The sequence below is a fragment of the Canis lupus genome, chromosome 12 (genome assembly GCF_048164855.1).
Source record: "Canis lupus baileyi chromosome 12, mCanLup2.hap1, whole genome shotgun sequence".
NCBI classification, from domain to species: domain Eukaryota; kingdom Metazoa; phylum Chordata; class Mammalia; order Carnivora; family Canidae; genus Canis; species Canis lupus.
In genome coordinates, this window is record NC_132849.1 from 42,520,351 (window position 1) to 42,544,605 (window position 24,255).

At 42.1% G+C, this 24,255-nt stretch overlaps 1 protein-coding gene across 6 annotated transcripts in view; it reads right to left on the reverse strand.

Moving 5' to 3' along the window:
* The window catches only part of PLB1 (phospholipase B1), a 137,248-nt gene that overhangs the window by 98,022 nt on the left and 14,971 nt on the right, over positions 1–24,255 (reverse strand). For 4 of the 6 annotated variants that reach the window (XR_012004992.1, XM_072771340.1, XM_072771338.1 and 1 more), the window contains exons 2-4: positions 18,938–19,144; positions 2,378–2,439; positions 1,030–1,102 (exon numbers count right to left, since the gene is read on the reverse strand). Coding sequence is in view for 4 of the 6 variants with exons in the window: in XM_072771340.1 (XP_072627441.1) it covers positions 1,030–1,102; positions 2,378–2,439; positions 18,938–19,031 (229 nt within the window). In the remaining 2 variants the exon portion in view is untranslated. Of the gene's footprint in view, positions 1–1,029; positions 1,103–2,377; positions 2,440–3,427; positions 3,526–18,937; positions 19,145–24,255 lie in introns of those variants that run through there. The other 2 variants (XM_072771339.1, XM_072771341.1) reach the window with 2 other exon arrangements.

The following is a 24,255-nucleotide window of genomic DNA, read 5'->3' on the forward strand; positions in this document are numbered from 1 at the left end:
AGGACAGATGCTGAAGATTTGTCAGCCAGGGCAATGGAAAGCTGAAGACCAGGAGGTCACTGGGAGCCATAGGAACCTGCTGGAAGGAGGCTCACTCTTCTGCAAGCCACAGGTGTCCCATGGAAGGTCTCTCATGACCCTTCTTTCCCTCCTGCCTGGCCTTCCTTCTTCCTCTGGCTTCCCTCCATCCCTTGGCTCTGCATTTCTGGGCCCCCATTAATGAGGGTAGTAAGTTAAAACAAAAACCACCTGGATACAAAAGGGAGCATGTTAACTTGAAGAGTGACAGAGAACACCACTGAAAGTCTGTGAACACATATAAACATCAGATGCAAGCTATATGCAAATTGGTCCTCCAGGAAGCCTCCGTGACCCACCCAGGCCACCAGCAGTTTTAGAATTAAGTCTCCCTAGAAACCACTGACCTCCTGATCATGTTACAGGGCCATTAAAAGTAAACCGCCTAAAGAAACCATTTCCTAAGAGGTATACCGATTTCTTTTTCTAGCTACACTCCTTATATAACGGAGGAGTAAGACTAGCACGCCTAACTGGAAACTCTGATAAGTTAGTGCAACGCAAACATAAGCAAAGCCATTAAATGCGGTCTGTGATGCAGCCATTTCATAGGATAGAGCCAGAGAAGACAGCCAGCTCAAGAGCAACATTCATACTATCCAGGTGTTAGACAAATCCAGCCCATTAGAGAAAATGTCTATGGCATCCACTGCAGCTTAAATCCAGGAGGGCAGGTGAATGACCAAGCCCCAACCCACAGCTCCCATGGCAGCATCTGCATCCCTGGAGGTGAGCTCTGGGAGATTGCCCTCACCTGTGGAGCCGTGTTGGTTTGCTCGCTCCTGTCCCTCTACAGAAACGGCTGAGGGGAGAGGGGGAAGAGTGAAGGATGGGGGCTGGCGAAGAGGCCCGAATGGCCAAAAGATGCAAGAGGAGTAGAGTCGGAACTTCTGCTGGCCACACCAGAGAGAAGATGCCAGCCTTCCAAGCTCATGGCTCAGGGCCACGTACCTGACTTTGGAGGCACACTAGATTCTGACTTCTTCGGGTTGCATGGAAATAGAAAGTTCTTCAGGCTCTGTAACTGAAACCAAATAGTAAAAACATCAACTGCCTTGTGGAGAAATATTGCAGGTCCTGAAAGCTCGGTGTACTTTGACCATGTACTTGTTCTCTCTGGGCTCAAAATCCAGAAGCAATCATGATTGCCCATAGTCATGTTCATCTAACTCCATACTCTATTCACCTAGTAAAAGGGGACAGGTGTCTATTGATAATGACCTTAGCAAGTGGCAGGTAAGGATGCCTCAGAGCAGTTGGGGTGAGGTGGGGGGGCAGGGAGAACACAAAAAAGGATAAAAATCAATTCTTGAGATGATGAAAAAGATCTGGAGACAGAGAGTGGTGATGGTTGCTCAGCAATGTTATGGTCTTAATGCCATTGAATTATACACCCAGAAATGGTAAAAATGGTAAATTTTATGTTATGTATATTTTGTCACAATAAAAGAATAATTAAGAGACACAGGATATAATAGACTAAAAAGTTTAAAAAAATCTATTCTTTGCTATCATATTTTTTTTATATTATCTACTTTCCCTCTTTTGATTATCTACACAAAAGCAGGCATAGGAGGCATTATGCTTATATGCTGCTGGAAACAGTGAACTGGAAAATGGTAACTCTTGAGCTCCCATCAGATTAGGCTGCTGAGAGCAGAGGAGGGACTGGGTGACCAGTACTCAGGTCCTCAAGACCATTCGGGCCTCCTCAGATATTCATGCAAGTCCAGAGCAGCCTCTGTTTCTGTGAATCTCACAGAAAGCCTTGGGAAGGGAGATCATGTTTTCTCCCCAGAATCAAGAGAAGGAGGAGAAATATTCCAACAGGGGAAAATATGCAGTAAATAAAGTACTTGACCACATTTCACTGTCACAAGACACAAGTTAATTTCTCTTGAATTACTAATTTCTGTAAGAGATAAAGAATTTATTCTCAACTCTTATCTTATGGATATTCTGGGAAGACCTCACCCAGATGCCTTCAGATAATTCATAGCATCTGCTTCAAAGTTCATAGAGATAACAAGCCCATTTATAACTCTCTGGACATTTCTCAGAACCACCAGCTCAGTCTGCAGAGTGATGAACCTCAAATTCCAGGAGATATAGTTGTGCCACCTCTGCTGTGCCAGGCAGCCCGACTATCCCGGGGGTGGGGAGGGAGGGTTAGCAATTCATCCAGCCCACCCCCTCCAGGCTTCAGGGCGGGTCCTGCCAATTTGCATCAAGAATTGGAATTACCCACTAGAAAGGAACCACATTCCCCTCACTTCTCTTACCAGGACAAAGCCCTCACCTCTGGCAATAGCTGCTCTTCCAATGCGTTCTCTCTAGGAGAGGTATGGGCATGGGTAGGTCCTAAAAGAAAGCAAATATGTTCAGATTATGTAGTTGAAATTAACACCCACCCAGATTTACAGTTTCCTGTCCTTCCTCCCAGCCCTACCTATATGCCCAGGTCAATAATGTCCCTTGTGTTAGGAAAGTCCAGATTCATTCGTCCCAACTATCACTTTCATTGTCTGGGACACATGCTTCCATTAATGCAGCCTATGGAGACAGAATGCCCAGCTTGAAAAGCAAAAGTGTAAAAAAAAAAAAAAAAAAAAAAGAAAGAAAAGCAAAAGTGTTATCTGGGAGAGGTCAGTAATAACCCTGTATCACCTTATTATCTAGCACATTATCACAGATCATTTTATTGGTTCCTTAACAAAAAGCAGAACTTTTGAGGAAGGTAATGTTGGACATACCTGCTGTTGTTTGGGGGACTCTGGGACAAAAGAGGGAAGGCAAAGGATGGTGTGGACATTGCCTAAAGTGTTACATGAATTTAAGAGCTAACAGTGGGATTCCCAGTGGCCATGACTGTACATCTATGGCTGAACAGGAGCTGTCCTGAGGGGTCGTGCTGAGTGTGAAGTGGAAGGGAAAAAAAGGCAGGTAGAGAAACTACAAAGACACTATCCTCATCCCAGCTTACTTTGGGCCCGTCTTTTAAGATATTTACATTGTCTTTACCCTTTAAAAATATAATTTACATATAATAAAAGACTCATCTTAAGTGTATAAGCCAATAAGTTTTCATAAAATAAGGCAGCCTGGTTCAGTGGTTTAGCGTCTGCCTTTGGCCCAGGGCGTGATCCTGGAGACCCGGGATCGAGTCCCACATCAGGCTCCCTGCATGGAGCCTGCTTCTCCCTCTGCCTGTGTCTCTGCCTCTCTCTGTGTATCTCTCATGAATAAATAAAATCTTTAAAAAAAAGTTTTCATAAAACATTTTAAATACACAAATAACAGTGTAGTACAATAAATAGCACTCCAAGTAAAGGAACAAAAATTCACCCACCGTGCCACTACCCCAATAACCAAAAGTGATTTGTTCACACGCCTGGGTATATCATCAGGTTCCGGAACAGGCACACTTTCCACTTCGTTGTAATCCATGTGGATGCAATCTTACTCCTGCCAGCTCCCTTTAATATTGTATTGTGAGCATTTTTCATGTTGCTATGTCATCTTCATGTTTACTTTATCAGTTTCAGGAGATATTTTATGATGCTGATAGGTAATCAGACATCCCAGTCCTTGATGTCATCTGACTGCTCCCTGCCCAGTTCTCTGCCCAGGGTGCACGCTCCTTGTCAGGGTTTACCATGAGAGAAATCCTGAACTGCATGAGATAGTGCCAAAGAGGCCCCTGTCTTGGGGGAGAGGGCTTGATTTTTTTTTCTACCTCCACCCTCTTCTGCAGCTTTCCTTTTTGACCCTGAAAAGAATTTATCTAAAGTTTCACAAGCAGCAAGAGTGTATTTCACTTCCTGCCCTCTGTAAGATTAGGCACCGATTTCCTTGTTGGAGCTTGTAGCAGGAATAATGGCTAGGACTTGCCCCCAGACTTCAGTAGCAAGTTTTACATTCCCAGAAGAAAGCTTTCTGGGCAGAAAGAGCCATATGATGGGAAGGCACAGAGTTGCAGATAAGCATGGTGTGCTAGAAAAGGCTGGAGCAGGTTTGTAACTGGAGGGAAGGGGAATGGAGAGCAGATAGAGGAGGGTAGAGGAGGGCAGCTGGGCTGTGGAGCTGTCTATGAGCAACAGGGAGCCACTCTGATATTCAGAAAGATGAGTGTTAATTTGTTAATGCATATTTTAAGATGATCCATCACTCTGGGAATAGTGGGGTTGATGGATTAGCAGGGCAGAGATGTGAGACTATTTTGATAATATTTTTTAAGCCAGGATAAAAATGTGTATGGCAGCTAACACTTATACGCAGCTTCTATAGGCCAGGCATTCTAAGCCCTTACATGAAATAATTCATTTAATCCCTACAACTCTATGAGATAAACGCTATTGTCTCCACTTCGTAGATAAAACAGGTTTGGCAAGGTTAAATGACATTTTAAAGATGACACAGTTAGCAATGGTGATAGCAGGATTTGAAAATGGGCAGCCTGACTCTGCAAGCTGTGTTCATAGCCAACAAGCTAGGTATAAGTCATGGCCAAAGATCCAAATCAGCGGTTGGCAAACATTTTCTGTAAAGGATCAAATAGTCAATATTTTAGGTTTTACAGACCATACTATCTGTCACTACTCAGAGACAGCTCTGGGGTAGTGCAAAAATAGTCACACACAATATGTAAACAAATTAACTTTATGGAGAATGAAGTTTGAATTTCATATCATTTTCATGTGTCATAAGATACTCTTCTAATTCTCCCAACCATTTAAATTTTTTAAAAAAACCTTTGTGGATATCAATGAACTGATTTTTTAAAGTTTATATGAAAAGGCAAAATAGCCAACAGAATATCAAAGAAGAAAAAGTCAGACAAATGACATGATCCAACTTCAAGACCAACCATAAAGCTACAATGCACTATTGGCAGAAGAATAGACAAATAAATCCATGGGACAGAATAGAGAGCCCAGAAATAGACACATGTAAATAAAGTCAACTGATCTTTGACAAAGAAGCAAAGGCAATACGATGGAGAAAAGACAGTGTCTTCAACAAACGGTGCTGGAATAAGTGGCCATTCACGTGAAAAAAAATCTAAAAATCTAAAATCCATTCTTGGCTCACAGGTCATACAAAAACGTTCATAAGGCTGGATCTGGCCCATCAGCCATTATTTGCCAACCAATCCCTGATCTGTACTGCCTCTGTGAAAAGATCATCAAGGTTAAACAGAAAAATGGCATCTTGAGATAGACATCCTTCAAATAGACAGAAGTTTGCTTTGAATCATTTTTCTTCCCAGTTAGATTAAGGTGATCTGCCCCCCTACCTGTCTGCCTTCATGAAGGAAGAGAGCACCATCTACAACATGAAATTATATTTCTAATGCTTGGCTTTCAATTTAAAAAAATTACCTGGAAACAATACCAAATAAACAGAAATCAAGAGAGATTAAAAAAAAAACACCACCACCAATAGACAATAGATAGTGAAAAGTGGTAGACTAATAAATATGTAACATCCACAACTCTGTTAGCTTGGTGCTTTGTTTCTAGTTAGAGTAAGAGGTGAGCCAATCAGATATTTAATGGGGCAATCCAGGAAATGAGAAAGGTCAAAATATGCTCTTCACTGACTCCTGGTTAGCTAGAAATCTACATATGTTCCAGAAGGACCTGAAAGAACCCTAAGTGAAGAGAAATTTGAGAATTGATTGAATCTTTGTGTTCCTTCCCCAACCTACACACAGACCAATAAATAGAGACTTACAAACCCAAGGTGTTTGAGCATGACCTGTCCATGTCACTGACTGATCACTCAACTGTACAGACCCAGGGCTGGCTCCTAGGATGCCAGGTTAAAGAGATAAAAATAAGAAATTAAGACCTGATCAAAGACATCAGTGGCTACACACCATGAAGGAGGTCTATTCCAAAGTTTAAGTCTTGGCAAGTTACTAAAAAACCAACAACCCTCAGAAAACTCCAACGAATCCAGAATTGCAACATTTTATTGAACATTTGCAACCAAAAATTACCAGACATGCTATCAAACTGAAAAGTGAGTCTTGTACTCGGGGATGGGAGGGGGGGAAAGCAGTCAATGAAAAGCAGTTCTGAGTGGGCCCAGATGTTGGATTTTGCAAAGTTTTCAAAGCAGCTATTATATATATATGTTCAAGGAATTAAAGAAAAAAAAATAAAGATTAAAGACTCAACACACAGAAGTTATTAAAACAAAGGAAATCCAGAGCTGAAAAATACAATACCGAAAGATTTAGTCGATTGGCTCAGCCACAGACTTGAAATGGTAGGAAAAAAGAATTTGTAAGCTTCAAGATAGATGGAAAGATCAATAGAAGTTACATTTCTGAAAAATACAGAAGAAAAAAAAGATTGAAGAAAAATAAACAGAGCCTCAGAGATCTGTAGCTACTGCCAAACACAAAAACATAAAGGTAAGGAGTCCCAGAAGAAGCAGAGAAAGAGGCAGAAAGGGATTTGAAGAGATTACAGCTGAAAACTTCCCACATTTGAAGAAAAATATTGAGCCACACATCAAAGAAGCTGGAAAAAAAGAAAAAGCTTCAGGTAGGAAAAACACAAGGACAATTTTACCTAGATACTTTAATAATGGATGTGTCTAGGTGTAATTCTAAAGCCAAGGAAACCATTTCAAGAATAGCAGAAGCAAATCACGCACAGGAGACCAACATTATGATTAACAGCAACTTATCAGAAACAATGGAGGCCAGAGGACGACAGAATGACACATTCCAAATGTTACGAGGAAAATGACCTCGGATAGAAGCATGACAATGTAAGAAGGAATGAAGTACAGAGAGAGTGAATATGTAGATAAATCCAAAATAATATTGACTGTATAAAACAGAAGCCAGCAAACTATGACCCATAGGTCAAATCTGCCCACAGCCTATTTTTGTATGGCTCTCTAGAGAAGAATGGTTTTTTGTTTTTAAAGGTTAAAAAAAAGAAAAAGAAAAAGAAGAATATGTGATACAGACCATGTATGAGCCACAAAACCTAAAATATTTACCATTTGGTCACTTAAAGAAAAAAATCTGCCACCCCCAATACAAACTATAAGAATAATGTAGTGTGGACTATAAAACATATGTAACATCTTGCCGTGTGGGCAGATTCAGATGGAGTAAATGGAGTTGCACGAATCAGGTTTTTCCTTTATCTGGGAAATGATGAAAGTAGTCATTTAATTAAATTTTAATAAGTCAAGGTTGCATGTTGTGATTGTAAATGCCACAAGAACAACAAAAACACGTATAATCAGCAAGTTCATGTTGGGCAGGGTAGGGTGGTGGAAGTGAAACCGTAAAAATATGTAGTCCAAAGGAGGCAAGAAAGAAGGAGAAAAGATCACAAAACACATAGGACACATCGAAACATAAATAGTTAGATAGTCTATTTAAACACACTGGGGAAGACCAGAGAAGAAAAGCTGAAGAGGGGTGTATAAGACCTTCCTTTAGCATCTAAAGAGGGGCTAGCTTTATTCCATGTGACCCCCAAACCAGGAGTGGATCAGGGGAGATGGGTTGTCTCTTGGAGAATCACCAGAGCTACTGGAACAAGAATGGGCCCCTTGGGGCACTGGTCCAAGCAGAGGTGAGGGATCAGGGCAAGCAGATGACACACATACCAGGCGAATGTTAGGAGCTTGGTCACCCCCTGGTCTGGTCAGTCTGTCCATGCCTCTATTTCCTCACCTAAAGATGAGGTTTGATAACACTGGCCTTGTGGAACTGCCTGAAGGATTAAATGCACGGAAGCGTAAAACACAGTATCTGACACTGGTAAAAGTACAGTAAGCAGAAGCTGTGATTATTATAATTTCAGTATCAGAGAGATAGTCTGAAAAATGGTCTATACTAACTTCAATATTCTGGGATTTCCTCATATAACTACAGAGTTCAGGGTTTTTTTTTTAAGATTTTATTTATTTATTCATGAGAGACAGAGAGAGAGAGAGAGAGAGAGAGAGAGAGAGAGAAGCAGAGACATAGGCAGAAGGAGAAGCAGGCTCCATGCCAGGAGCCCGACATGGGACTCGATCCCGGGACTCCATGATCAGACCCTGGGCTGAAGGTGGCACTAAACTGCTGAGTCACCCAGGCTGTCCAGAGTTCAGGTTTTTAACTGGGTGATCTGAACTGTTCATGGTTACTGCCAGGGGTCATGGTGCCCGAACTCTAAATATTAAATGTTCAGACCAGAAGACTCAGCTGGAAACTCAGGACCTCTGGGTGCTGTCCCCATTGACCCTGGGGTGACTTGGCCCTCTGCTTCCCACCAGCAAATGGGGAGAAAAATTCTTGCCTATTCCCATAGCACCCCAAGATATTGTGGAAGAAATTATCAAAGCACTTGTGGCATGATTGAACCCCATGGATTTTTCTCGTTTGGAAGGTTGTTTTAGCCTCAAGCTCATGGATCTATAAAGGGCTTTGAGCTCCCTGAATAACTCTCATCTCAAAAGGTCAGTAAGGGAAAAAAACATGTATTTTTCCACCCTGATGGGAATGAAAGAGAAAGACATCTGTGCACATGAGAAGAAACAGGTTCAGCTGTGATCAGTCAGCCACGTAGGAAGAGCCGTGACCAGTGGGGTCCTGGAACTAACAAAGAGCCATTAGAGCAGCAGGCCCCGCTAGATAAAGTCACACACAAGTCTCCTGAGGGAAGCTCCTTCTGAAGCAGAGGTTCTCAATCCATCACCTGCTGCCTAGCCCCTACCTCCCAAGACACACACTCAGGTTTGATATGCCTGGGGTGGGGCCTGGGTATACTGGGCACCAGCAGTGTTTAAGGTCCTTTGAGCGACGTGCCTTTGAGGTTGAGAGCCCCAATTCTTTGGGGAAACCCAAAGTGTGTTAGCCCAACAGCTGGCCAAGGGTTAAGTAGGGTGATTTCAAAAGCAAAATTGAAACAGCTCATGCTCTCTTAATTTATAGATTTCCTTCATGTTTTTCCACTTATACTGTGTCTGGGGCACAATTTTCCACCCCCATCCCTGCCTTGAGGAAAGACAGCCATCTTGTGACCTTGATCAAGAATTAATCTCTCTGAACTTGGACTTCCTCACCTATAAAATGTGGATACGACTGGTTTCCTGGCCTTCTTCTTGAGCTTGTTTTAAGGATCAAAGAACAGAAACTCCTGTGTGAGTAGGAGAGGGCTGAACTCATGCTACGGGTGACTTGTCTCCCTGGATGAAAGGAAGGCGCTTGCCCTGGGCAGTTGGGGAGCACTTTCATGGCCAACACATGGGGAATTAAGGTCACTCTTTAGTGTATATTAAATTCTCAGGCTCTTTGAAAAGTGTAACATCCTCACAGCAACCCTAGAGTATAAATCGTGGCAGGGTTTATAACCCTGTCAACCTTTTTACAGGCTCAGAGAGGCTAGGTGACTGTACCAGCTCACATGGACCACACCGGCAAGGGCAGGGGCTTGGCCCCAGGCCTGCACTGCCATCCTCGGAGCAGGGAGTGGTCCTCGTGACCGGGCCAAAGTCAGCCAGTATTTGTCCCCTGTACTGTTTGGACTGTAAGCAGATCTTCTGGGCTTTATCGGTCACTGCATGCAGCACTTCATTCCCATTCACACCCAAGGGCCTGTGGAATGCTGCTGTCACCTGTGAGCAAGCGCCACACATGACTACATGGGGGTGCTGGGTCAAAAACCAGGAGTCATGCTTGGTTGCTGCTCCAACCCCAGAATTCCCCAGGCTTTAAGGGTCACAGGATATCCTCGTCCTTCCCTCACTGTGTTGCTTTGGTGGTCACATGCCATAATCGGTGGAAGGTGACATTGAGAACCAGAGAATCTTTCTTCAGTAGCTAGACTAACCTCTGGATACTTACCTTAGAATGGTTGAGGTGGGCTGGTCTTTGATATCATCACATTGAATGTCTCAGGAAACTAAGACCCAGAAAGCTTAGCAAACTTGGCAAAGATCACTCAGCAAGTTCCTACTACAGCCAAGGCATGGCATTCAATTTTCCTTAACCTGGTCTGATATGCTTTCCTCGGGACGGAAGTCTTTTTGAAAGAAGGTTCTAAAAGGCTTATTGTGTTCTGTAGCCCGAGTTCTCAGTAGATGGAAATTTATTCTTTGGTCATGTCTATGAGACCAGTTTTGTGAGCTGCCCTAACTCATCAGTCAAACTCAATTTATCATGTGGATACCAAAGAATGATAGAGAACTAACGCTGTCATAACCTCTGGGCAGACACATCCCTCTTGTCTGATGACTGTACAAAACACACTAGAGATGATTTGGGAAGTCCCAAACCAACATTCTCTAAACACTCCCTGTTATGAGCTGGTGACCACAGGAGACACCACCACCCAGGACAGATTCCATCCCAGGGAGAGGCCAGGGGCCCCTCCCTGTCTCCACTTCCTGATGCCCACCGAGACCCAACATCATACACTCTGTGCCCCAGGAGAGGGGAGAAGGCTCAAGGGAGCAGTTCTATGAGGAGAGCCTATTCACAGTGGACTCGAGGTTTTGCCCCTGGCTCACTACAGGACCTCAGAGGAAGAATGCTTTGCTTGTAGGTTGTGTTTTCCTCCTCAGCTTCCTCATGGGAGCAATTGAGGTGGACCCAGAGCCAGGAAGAAGCACCTGAAGAAGAGGGCCCCATAGTGAAGGTGAACAAGTGATACCTCAGTGGCTGTGGGTCAGAGCCCTGACTCCTCCCTCCCATACTGCTCTCCTCCATGGTCACTCCCAGCCCCAGCCAGAGCTTTCAGGGGAAACAGAGACCCTCAGAGGTAGATGTGGGGATATAGCAGCAATTAGTGGGCTCCAATAGGAGGGGAATCTCGAGGAGCCATGTGGGGACCTCAGCGGTCCCTGCCCCTGCCCTGCCCCCCTTCAGGAAGGTCTTCTCCCAGAGACAACTGGGAGGTTCTGCTATGAAAAAGAGAGTGGCCCTGAGAACCACTGTCCTCATGGAGACGCAAGAACACAGGAAAGATGGCTGCCTGAGGCAGGAGAAAGGCATGTGGCCTTCCCAGAGCCAAGCAAACTCTGGGCCTCTTTCTTGGAGCCAGTCACATGAATTCTTCAGTGCGCTGCCTCTTTCCATGCATGACCTTTTATGTCTGAAGCTGGCAGACTCATCTTGCCCAAAATACCACTTGCATCAGGCCACTCCCCTGCTGAAGAACCTTTAATAGCTCCCCACTTCCCAGGATAGCAAATCCAAATTCTAGGCTTGCTGGGCGACCTTGGGCAGGTCACTTAACCTGCCCTGCCCAAGGGTTCAGTTTTTGTTAATATTAAAAAAGGGAGAGGGGGAGGGGGAAGGGGGTCAGAGAGAGAGAGAGAGAGAAACAGAGAGAGAGATTGGAAACAATCCTCTTAGAAGTCTCTTTAAGCCAAAAGACACTAGGATAATCTCTATCATTCTGGTCTTAGAATTTCAAGATCCTTCCCCCACACCAACTCTGCCGCTGCTCAGTGGACCTGCTCCCTGCCCCCTGCATGAGGTGTGATGAGCCCTGACTTTGCCTCTGAGGACACTGCTCCCCCACTTGCATGCCTGGGTTTATCTTGATCCCACACAGCCCTTGGAGCTGCACCCCCACCCCCACCACCACATGAAACTTCTCCAGCCCACATTCACCTCTCCGTTTTCCGAAGCCTGTTGCTTTTATTACAGCTGCTTCATCTATTTTGGTACTTAATTCTTCTCCAGTGATTTTATGCAAATCCGTGCTCTCTCTCCAGAGGGTTCCTTCCTTTGGTTTATTATCTACCAGCCAGACTCAGCTCAACTCTGGTACTTAGAGGGTGCTCAGACAGTTAACTGACAGTAGCAAAAATGCAACCTGATGAAAAGGATGATTGACAATAAAGTCCTTAAAATCTATAAGGTACAGATGACATCCCAGGAAAGGAGGACTCCTGAGGCCCCCCCTCGCCCCATGCCGAGAAAAACCCCTTACCTGGGCATGCTGCTCAGAGCAGGAATTTGGAGGCAAGTGAGTGGGTTGGAGTGGGGGTAGGGGTGGGGACTGAGGCATCTGATGTAAAAGAGAATCTGACAAGGGAGTTCCAGGGATGGCTCAGCCACCAACTAGATAAGGGACTCTAGCAAGTTCCTGCCCCTCTCTCATCAATAACTGGAAGAATCTGGGCTACCAGAAGTTCTCCAGTGTTGCTTTCTACCCTTATTTGGAAAGAGTATTTCTAGAAGCCTGAAAGTCCTCCAGGAAGGACTCTAGGCCCCTGGAAAACAAATGTCAACTAGCTTTACTTGTTCTTTTTCTCTTTCTTTCTTTTTTTTTTTTTAAGATTTTATTTATTTATTAGAGAAAGAGAGGGAGAGAGAGAGAGTGAGCAGGATGGAGGGAGTGCAGAGGAAGAGGGAGAAGTAGACTCCCCACTGAGCAGGGAGCCTGATGTGGGGCTCAAATCCAGGATCCTAAGATCATGACCTGAGCCCAAGGCAGATGCTTAACTGACGGAGCCACCCAGGTGCCCCTTTACTTGTTCTAATAAGGGAAGAGGTATTCCTTTCCTTACATGATGTGTCTACCCAGCTCCCACCTTTGGCTTAACAGTGACAGGCCTGGAGTGGGTACATACCAAGGCAAGGACAGTCTCCTGGGGAACCACTGACCAGTTTAGGAAAATGAAATTCTAGCAAAATATTATACTTTACTAAATACAGTGATCTCTTGCCAAAGCTGTAGTTTTGAGATAATGCTTTCAGTTTTATACACCCAAACTTTCATAAAAGGAACCTATTCCTATGTGTATTGTTTGTTGAGCCCATTTCCAAGCTTCAGTGAAAGCCGAATTATGACCTGTAATGCAGGGTGGTGGGGAAAAGCGCTGGCTTGGGATTCAGTCTCAGGACTGAATTCTGGCTCCTGTACTTATAGCTAGATGACTTTGAGGGAAGTTATTTAATTTCTGAGTCTCAGTTGTCTTATCTGTAAAATGAGGAGAAGAGAGTATCTTTCTTAGAGGGAAGCTGTTGTATATGTACAGTGGTTACTGTGGGGCTTGGTTGGCTCTTCTAGAGAACCTCACCCTGTGACTTTCATTTGAAGGGATCCTCAAATGTCATTGTCCCCAGTGCCCAATGGAATGACATTTATATAGTTTCAGAAGACAGGCATATTCATCCTAGGTCCCAAAGAGTCTCACAGATAGTGTTTTGGAGGAGTCTAAGCAGCACACAATAAAAAAAGAAGTAAATGGAGACAGAAACAAAGCATCCGGGAGCAAGAAGTAGCAGGAAAAAAAATAGAGCAGAAACAGATCCAAGACTTTGGATACTGAAATTATCAGACCAAAATTATAAAACTACTATGTTTTTAAAAAAGAAAAGAAAATTTGATATTTATGGGAACACAAAATTACTTTAAAAACTAACATGGTAAATTTGGTACAGAACTAAATGTAAATTAAATTTGAAAAATAAAACCAATTTTCAAAATCTTCAAGGATCAGGTTTAACAGCAACAGAGAGAATGAATAAATTAGGGCATGTGTCACAATAAATTACTTAGAATGCAGTACAGAAAGACAGAAAAGATGGTACAGTTGGAAGAGAGGCTAAGAGACGTGGTATATAAAGAAAACCAAACAAACATTTAACTGGCACTACAGAAGGAAAAGACAGAAATAATGGAGTAGAAGCAGTATTTCAAGAGCTACTGGCTGAGAATTTTAAAAATTTCTAAAAGATATCAAGCCACAGATTCAAGATATACTCTAAACGCCATGCAAGATCAATTCACAGAAATTAATGAAATAGGAAACAAACATACAATTTCAACTGTGGTATGTTTTTCCGAAGATGGCTCTGACATTTTCTCCCAGCCTATATACCCCTTTGCAATGTGACTTTTGCTACTCCTCCACCCAAGCAGTGAAGTCTATTTCCTTCCTCTTATATCCAGGCTGGCCCTGAAACCTGCACTGACCAATAGAAGTGACAGAGATGACTTTTGGGCATTAAGAGTTAAGAGGCCCTGTGGCTTCTATTTTTGCTAATCTGGAGCCCTGAGTCACCAGGTACAGAAGCCCAGGCTCCCCTTACAGGAAGGCCACATAGAGGAGCTCGAAGACACACCAGGACCAAGTCCCCAGAACACATCATTATAGATCCTCCATGTCAGGCCCACACATGTAGAACAGGGAGAAAATGTCTCAGCTGAGGTCTTCCCAAACTGAAGATCCACTGAATTTTGAGCAAATAAAATGGTTGCCATTTGTGAGTAAAATTTAAGGTGATTTGCTCCACAGCAATAGACAACTATGACATAGATCAATAAAGCCAAAAATTAGTTCTTTGCAAAAAAACTAATAAGGTAGACAAACCTCTGACAAGAGGAATCAAAAATAAAGGAAAAAGTCACCGGTAGCTAGTATTGGAAACAAAAGGGGGTGTGACTATAGAAGCTACAGATATCAAAGAGTTAAAAACAGAAATTCTATATAAATTTACATAAAACACTTGGAAATTTACTTGAAATGGACACATTCCTAGAAAAACAAAACTTTCCAAAGCATATTAACAAGAAACAAAAGATATGAATTCTATAGCCATTAAAAAAAAATTGAATCAGTAGTCAAAAATCTAGCAAAAAAGAATATTCCAGGCCCAGATGGCTTTATTTGTGAGTTCTACTAAGAAAACTATGTATATTTACCCTTTGGCCCAAAAATCTCAGTCTGGGAACTTATCCTAAGCTATACCTCCAACAACATGAAAAAGACATATGCACATGATTATTCATGACAACACTACTTATAATAGTAAAATATTGGAAATAACCTAATGCCCACTTAGGAGACTCATTGAATATATGGTAAGAGTGGAATATTCTACAGTTGGAAAAAAATGAAAAAGGTTTGAATGTATGCAACATAATTTCAGAATATATTAAGTGAAGAAAATTTAGATACAAAAATTATAGATTATTTTGTCTTACTTCTTGCACAAATGATAAAGTATGTTTGCAAAAAGAAACACAGAAAGAATATGAAAATAATGAAATTGAAATTTTATGTAATGTCAATGTAATTGAAATTTTAAATTACTTAAAAGAATAGGTGGAAATGGGATGAAAGGAAGGGTGAGAGAATGGGATGGGACTTCTCTGAGTATATTTTTTCACCTTAATATGGTTCAAAAGTCACAACTATGTTTTATATATTCAAAAAATAAAGTAAAATCAACAAAAATGGGAGAAATTCTATAACAATATAAAAAGAAACAAACTATATGTCAAATAGATGATACAACCATACAAAGAAAACAAAAGAAAAATAATTAATTCAAGTGATTTTGAAGAAACTATTTTGGTCATACACCCTGAGTGGGATATACTCTAAGGGCAAAACAATGGCAAAGAAATTATGGTGGTGCTGTTGTTTCTTCCTCCTCTTCTTCTTCTTTTTTTTTTATTTTTTTAAAGTAGGCTCCATGTGAGACTTGGAATGTGAGACTTGAAATTATGATCCTGACATTAAGACCTAGGCTGAAATCAAGTTCATCACCTAACTCACTGAGCAACTCAGATGCCTAACTGACTGAGCCACCCGGGTGCCCCTATTGTTAGAGTGATTCTAATGTTATATTGCATGTATCATAGGACTCAGTAAATGAATAGATTTATTCATGTTTTTGTAACCTTGGTTTGCACTGTGAGGGAAGGACAAAAACCAGTCTGAAATGAGGGAAGGAGATGAAACTCCAATTCTAACTAAAGTTAGAGATAAACTGTATACATTTTTTTTTACATTTGTTTTTTAAAAAGAAAACTGTACTTCCTAGATCTGTCCACTGAGTGAGCTTGGACATAATGACACTCCAGCAGCAATGAACATCCCTACCACCTAGATACCTGGTTTCTAAATAAAATTTTCCAACAATTGGAACCTTGAAGAAATGGCTAATTGCATGGCTAAGATAGGAAAAATACAAGATTCATTGGAATAGGTTGTTTCATATAGCTAAAAGCTTAAAAATGGATGGGACATAGGAGACAGTGTGAAGAGACTTCGCTGGCCAAATCTGTAATTACATCAAAATAATGAATAATGATTTGAATGGATTATAATGCCCTGATTAATAAAAGAATCCATAAATCCATTTTGTATTAAAAAGAATATAAAAAGAGTGTGATAGAGAATATTTTTTAAATAGGGAATGCAAACTATCAATATTAGAAGGAATGAGAGGTATTTTTAAATCACCATTTTACAGTCACTCTGGTAATAATCGATTAAGGCAAGAATCATCAGTGGATGGAAAAACCACTGAGTATAAGAAGAGTCACATAATATCACAGTATCTCCTTACAAATAATTTATAAATCACCTGGGGGAAGTTTCCTTAACAAGGGAGAAATCTGGCAGATGCACTTTAGCCAAGTTACCAATTTAATGCCACCAATTAGGGCATTTACCAACATCACCTGTATCCCCAGTGTACTACATCAAGGACACAACATGATCTATTCTGTATTTCTGCCCAAAGAGTTTAATCTGATTCCAGCAAGGAATAAATACTTTGGACAAATCCAAATTAAAGTGCACACACACACACACAAAATAGCCTAAAGTTTTCAGTGACACAAAACCACAAACAAACCAAAAGACTAAAGAACTGTTCTAGATTAAAAGAGGTAGAAAAGGCAGGGCAAGCAAATACAATGTATGGTCTTCAGTAAATCTAGTAAGTAATGACTGACAAAAATGAATAATGATAAGTCAATTTATCACATTAACACATTTAAAGGAGTCAATCATATAATCATCTCAATAAGTGCAGAAAAAGTATTAGGTAAAATTCAACATTCACTCATCATTCTTTTAGAAACCTCTTAAACTAGTAATAAAATAGATATTCTTAGTTTCATAAAGAGTATCTGCAGAAAAGCCTATAGCAGACACCATACATACTGACAAAATGTTAAACATTTTCTTTTTTTTTTAAGATTTTTTTATTTTTTATTTATTCATGATAGACAGAGAGAGAGGCAGAGACATAGGCAGAGGGAGAAGCAGGCTCCATGCGGGAGCCGGACGCGGGACTCCATCCGAGGACTCCAGGATCGCGCCCTGGGCCAAAGGCAGGCTTCAAACCGCTGAGCCACCCAGGGATCCCCTGTTAAACATTTTCTTTTTGAACTTGGGAATAAGGATCACTTCCATGAAAAATTGTAGTGGAGCCAGTACAAGGAGGCAAAAGAAAGAAAAAGTATATAGATTGAAAAGAGAGCAACAAAACTGTCATTATTGGCAGGATTGAGTATAGAGAAAAATCCAAAAGAATATACAGATAACTTATTAAAATTTATAAGAATGCAATTGGGCTCAAAATCAACACATAAAAATCAATTCTATATACCAATAAACATTTCAAAATAAAAATTTTAAAATCCACCTATCATACAATAAAATATCATATGCCTAAGAATAAATTAAACAAAATGTATGCAAGACCTCACCAAAGAAACTACAAAACCTTGAGAAGCATTAAAGAAAATAGATCTAAACATGCTCTTGGTTTGGAAGGCTCAGTATCGTAAAGATGTTTGCTTTCCCCAACTTGATATAGAACTCAAATCAGTTTTGATCAAAATCCCAATTGTCTTTTTAGGGGTAGAAAGTGACAGTAAAATTTATATGGAAGTTCAAAGTCAAGTCATTTCTAAGAAGAAAAAAATAGAAAGACCTCTTTTCCCAAATAATAAAACTTACTATAAAGCTTAATTAAGAATTAAGACAATGTGCCATTGGCACAGGGGTAGACAAATGAATAAAGCCAAGTTTTGAAACAATTGCAAGCACATCCAAGCCCTTTGTATAGGAACAGAGGGTGCTCTTCACAGCAGTAGGGAAACAATGGACTTCTCCATAAATGGTGCTGGGATAACCTGTATTTTCATGAAAAAAAAAAAAAAAGTAAAATTGGGTTCCCCTCTTACACTAGTCACAAAAAATCAATCCCAGATGTATTAAAGACCCAAATGAGAAAAGCAAATTTATGCAGTTTTAGAAGGAAATACAGGCTAATGTCATGATGTCAATATAGGAGAGGTGTTCTTAAGACATAAAGGACACACAGAAGGGAAAGACTAAAAACTCTTAATAAAAGGTGAAAGATTGATATGATCTGAAGAGAAACCAGAGCATAAGATTGAAAACTTTAGAAATAAAGAAATTAAATATCAAACAGACAATGGCCAGACCACTGATGAATGTGAACTCTGACCTGAACATCAGCAGCTGGTCAAGGAAGCTCAACCACCACCCCCACAGCTATTAGCCCAAAATAGTGAGGATGCTGTGATTCCAGCTTCCCTACTTTTTGTCTCTGCTTTCAACTCAGGACCAAAGAAAGCCAAATATGTTCCCAAAAACAAATTGTGTAAGATGTCTAGCTAGAGTCAGGCTAATGAGTCTGCCTTCCTCTGTCCTTCTAGCAAAAACAAAGCAAAGCCCATAAAATAGTAGTATTCCCATTTTAAGGATGAGGTGAAATCAAGGTCCAGGGAGATAGAACTCACCCAAGGCCACACAACACAGAGAACTAGAACCCCGATCTTAGTGGTTCCTTGCTCCTATGGTTTTTTTTTTTTTTTTTTTTTTTTTTTTTTTTGCACCACTCAGCTACTGCCCATCAGCACTCCTCACTTAGCCCCAGACCTGCCTCTTGCCCCACAGCCATCGGCACTTGAACCCTAGCATTCCAACCTGCATGCATCTAACCTGTGCATGAGAAAGATATGTTCCTCTCTCAAGCTCTGTGCCTAAGCAACATGGGACACCAGCAGGTTGACCCACTGGTTGCCCTCTGAGCAAAAGGCAGACTTACCTTGCCCCAGAAGCAATAGTAGCCCCAGGAGGAAAACGTGTGGCTGCAGCCCCATTCCAGAATCCGTCAGGTGTCCCAGCCTTGGATGAATCATTTGCACAGATGGAGATTACCACTCTTTCTTGTGCTTTTATGCTTCTCTGTTGTCTGATAGCACACCTGTCATAAATTTTACTATGTTCACCTTTGAAAGGGGGCAGTGGCCAGCTGTAAATGATAAATATTAACATTTAGGCAGAAGATTTCTCAAAGTAGATAGGTCAAAGATGGGTAGCATGTTCTAGACAAAGGCATCAAAGGGCTGGGACCACATAGCCTCTTCAGTATGGCCTCCCAAGGTCATGAACATCCAAAGATCACCAGTGTCAGGGCTCTGGCCTGCTTGGAGGAGCTTAGGACTGGAAGTATAGAACTGGAATCCCAGATTGACAATAGCTGTGAGATCTTGGGTGAGTCCCTTAACGTGGCTTTGTTTCCTTCTCAGCTGTAAGCTATGGAGATAAAAGCCATAGGTAGAGTGAAAGTACTTTGTAACAACTGTAAACCCTAAAGTTCCCTCCTAAATGTGACATCTTATTGTGAAATGTGTTCCCACAGTGTCTGAGGAGTGCAGCTGGGTTCCCTGGTCTGTATGATTCAGAGAGGTTTGTTTCTGTCCTCACCTCCAAAGCCACAGGTGGCCAGGAGTGTTGGACTGATGTGTATGCCACACATCGATTGTCTGCATGTTGAATTGAGAGATACAAGCCAGAGGTGAGCCATTGGAACTCATTTGACAGAATTAGCATTTTGCTTTGGGCAATCAAAGTTGAAATGCTGGGAAGGGTCTAAACTGGGCAGAAAGAGTTGGAATTTAAAGCCTGGGTGCCAAAATACCTGAGGGGTGAAATTCAAATATTTTCCATAAATTTCAAGTAACATTTGCCTTTGGGTAATACGGACTAATATATTTAAATTATCCTTGCATTCTGGCCATTGTTAGGGTAGCAAGGCCGAGAGCCAGACTTCTGAGCTCCAGCTAGGAGTCTGGAGCTTGTTCAACCTCAGATCTTGATCTGCTGACATTTTTTCAGTATGTTTCAAATCATAGTTATACGTTGGTTGTCTTGAGTATAAAGTAAAATCTAAGTGGCGGCCTTTTGTTCCTGGCTCTCTGACATTAAGATGTTGTCTTCCTTTCTAATCTGTTCAATATAATGTGACTTGTGGGTAACCACTGATTTAGCCGTGCCAAAGCCTCAGCCTTAGAGCTGCACAGAGGGCTCAGGTCACACCAGGCATGTGTGGGCACTGCTACAATGGGCCCAGCTGGCCATGGGATCGTTCCAGAGCCCAGAAGAGAGGAATACATGCAGAGTATGTAAGGAAGAAAAAAATATACCCAAGGAGTGGTATGTAGGGGCCATTTGGGCACAGATGCTCCTGAACACTGGACACTAGTTATCTTCACTAATTGCCCACAAGCCCAACAAGAGACCCAAAGCTACAGACTCACTATTAAGGATGGTAGGAGTCCTTCCCAGCTCTATGCCACCAGCAGCTTTAAGGAGCATGCCTGAACCTACTTGGACTGAATGAAAGGTCACTGGCCCCCACTTAGCTTGGGCCAGTTGGAGGTGGGATGGGACACATCATGGGAAATGGGCAGAAATAGCTTGGCTTTACAATGCATGTATTTGTTTCCACCACTTAATGCTTCTCTGTACAACCACCATGGCCCAAATGGGTTGGCAAGCACATCAATCTCTAACCTCTTTTACATTTAGAGACATTGAGAAGTGACTTAAAAATACTTTTAACCTTTGCAAGGCATTTTGTTATAGGACAGACTGAATTCTCTTAAATATAAGAAATCTTCGAGTCCTGTCAACACATCAAAGAATCCTTATCAGCTGTGAGGCAGTGGGGGACTAACACCTCTTGGGCACCCTTTCCAGGCACTGTGGGTGCTCTTCACATGCATGAGGAGCTTATTTAGAGCAGATGCATCTATGTGATCTATTAGCAGCTGTGAAAACACAGGGGCCAGTACTTGTCAAAAGCCAGAAATAAGCTCCATCACTTTTTAACAAACATTTCTTCTCTGAGTTTTGCTACTAAGATGTCCTAAGAGGACATATCCCAGAGGAGGGAAGATGCTTCATTTCAAATGTTAGCAACAATCAGCAGATGTTCCTTTTGGGAAAGGCACAGGCACACGGATATCTTGGTGACTGAACAAGCCTGGTGCTTACAGTTGTCAAGAAATCCACAAGGGGGTGCTAGACCAAGCCTTGGCCTCAGGGCCCATGTGGATTAAAGCAGCAGTGGCTTCCGAAGAGTGTTTTCCAAACTGGGGTTACAACCTATTATTATCCCATGAATTTAATTTGGTGGACTCATCAGTAATTTAAAAAAATTAAATAGAATATAAAATACCTGAAGGCATTGCATACAGTAAGGGTAAGTGATGTTTTGGGAAACTCCTTTCAGTCACAGGCAGTGATGCAAAATGTATTTCTTAATATGGGCCATTAAAAAAGAAATTGAAGACCACTCCCTCAGACAGCAGTAGATCAGTTCCATAAAGAAATCCCTATGCTCCAAGAAAAAACAGGTTTGTTCTTCTCTCTGGTTAAAGATGCAGCTCCACCAAATTCCCTATGCTAGCAGCTAAGACAATGCCTATGATTGGCTCTGAGCCTTGGGAAGAAAGTACAATTCAAACTTTTTAGCAGTTGTGAGAAGAGAGTAAGTGAAATTGTCCTTTATTTATTTATTTATTTATTTATTTATTTTTTTATGATAGGCACACAGTGAGAGAGAGAGAGAGAGGCAGAGACACAGGCAGAGGGAGAAGCAGGCTCCATGCACCGGGAGCCCGACGTGGGATTCGATCCCGGGTCTCCAGGATCGCGCCCTAGGCCAAAGGCAGGCGCCAAACCGCTGCGCCACCCAGGGATCCCTTTTTTTTTTTTTTTTTTTTTTTTAACGAGGCAAACCTAGACCCTGTCTCCTGAGTGAGCTCTGCCAATGTGATGGAAAGTATATGTTGGTGGCCTATCATCTAGGACAGGATGGGTTCTCATTGGTGCCTATTCTACAGAAGACCCACAGCTTGAAGGGGAAGGTACACACCAAAACTGTAGGAGGGGTGAAACTATCTATCTCAGAATAATCTGCACTGGTGCCAGTAATACCCTGAGAATTGTCTTCTCCAAATGATGGCTTTTCTGAAGTGCCTACTTGCCCTCACCATGACAGCCTTGTATCACTCAGTACTTCTGTGTGGAAATAGTCCTATATCCTTGGTGGGATTCCTGAGGGAGAGGCTGGGCCTTTTGCTTATTGCCATTTGGGCACCTCCAGAACCTCTTCCTACAAGAACACCTAGCTCAATGTCCTATGCATAAGAGACCCTCACCTAATCTTTATTTGTTGGTTGAGTATTCTTCAGAGGTAAGAAGACAACTAGTTTAATCAAGGCTGTGTTCTCCAAGAGCCTTCCCAGGCACAGAAGTACAAGGAGGCTTGGCTTAGGAATCTCCAAACACAAATAACATCCAGATGCCAGTGTTCCTCTGTTGATACAACACAAGACCTGTGTGTACACACACATGCAAACATTGTCCAACACAAGTAACTGAGCTTGTTTAATTTCCTTTGGGCAGAGGCTTTGCTTATAATCAAACAAGAAGTTTAAGGAGTAAAAATAAGAGGCAAAATTAAGAAGGGACTAGTAACACGTATCTTAAAAATTTTTTTTTTCAAATATCCCAGCCTTATTAATAAAAAGAGAAAGAAAAACAGGGCAAATCCCAGCAGAACATGCATTCCATCAGACCTGGCCTTCTTGTTCTTTGCTATTCCCAGCAGCTAGTAGGTTGCCTGTGGTAGCAGGCATTCACTACATGTTGGATGAATAAATAAGTGAAAAGCAGAATAAAAGGAAGACACCAAGACTACTATAAAAAAGATCAGCTCAATGGGACAGAATAGAAAAGATGAAAGGGGTAAAAATTATGTTTTGGGATAGAAAACTGAGGAAAAAGGGAAGCACATGGACCCAATACCATGAAGCATGATGGAAAAAAACAACAGAGAAGTAACATGGAGGCTCACACTTGTGGCTCTTCCCCCAAGGTCACACTGTTATTCTCCTATGCAATGGTTCTCAATCTTGGCTGCAGTTTGGAATCGCCTGGGAAGATTTAAGACTTCACCTACAGACATCCTGTAGATGTCATTTTTAAAATTCACTGATGGATTCCAGTGTGTAGCCAGGGCTGAGGGCTCCTGCTCCAGTGAAGCCAGGGCTGCCTGAAGCCCAGCACTGAAGGATGGAGAGGGCTACATCTCTGCTGTTGCAGACAAGCCAGAGGTCTACGGGGCATGGCCTGATGCCCGAACAGGCTACCACAGCTGACACAATTGGACTGACCAGGTGGCCTCTCCCGAGAAGAACCCCATAGGAACGCAGGGAGAGGGGGAGCACTGGGACTTATCTCTCAGAGGTCAGGGAGTAGATTGGAAAGAGCCAGATTCTGGTGCCTAGAGAGGCCCAGTCACTGACCACCAGGGCTAAAGTCCTGGATCAACCATATCACCCATTATCATCTGCAGCCATATCCTCTTCCGCATGTGTTAGTTTCCTGATCTGTGAGTTTGACACATACATTCCATTCACTGATGTACAGTGTGAAGAATAGGACCATGGCAGGTGGGGAAAGGGTAAGATGAGCTGTCTACTCAAGCATACAAGGTACTCTCCCTCTTGCAACAGTCATTTCTGCAAAATGGTAGTGCCCTTGACTGACCCCCATTCACAGATGGGGAGCTCACAGCCCGAGCTGTGACATCCTCTAAGTCACACAGCTACACTGCCCACTGCTCCCCTCTCTCACCTCTCCCATGATCTCCAGATTCAGCCCACCACAGCTTCCCAAACTTTATGTCTCCCCACACATGGATGGTGGTGATATTTGCACAGCACATAGGGTGAGCAGATAGGACAATGTGTGCCCTGGATAATTAGCTGGGGGTCTGGGACAGCCCCAGGCCCTGCTCCTGGTGGGCCCCTAGGGGGATCAATTTCTTTGCCCATCTGTACCCCTTACTACATTTACCTCTAGGTGAAGACTAAACAGCATTTGGTGAGAACCTACTAGGTGCCAGGAATCTGGCTAATTGAACTCATAAATGTCATCTTATTTAATACTAGCTATATTCCCCCAGGGGGTTAAAAGTCTCAGTTAGAGTCACTCAACTGGTAGGTTGTAAAAAGGAGTTTCTGATCCAAGTCTTCTCCCTCTATATCTATTAGTTTCTCTCTGCATGAC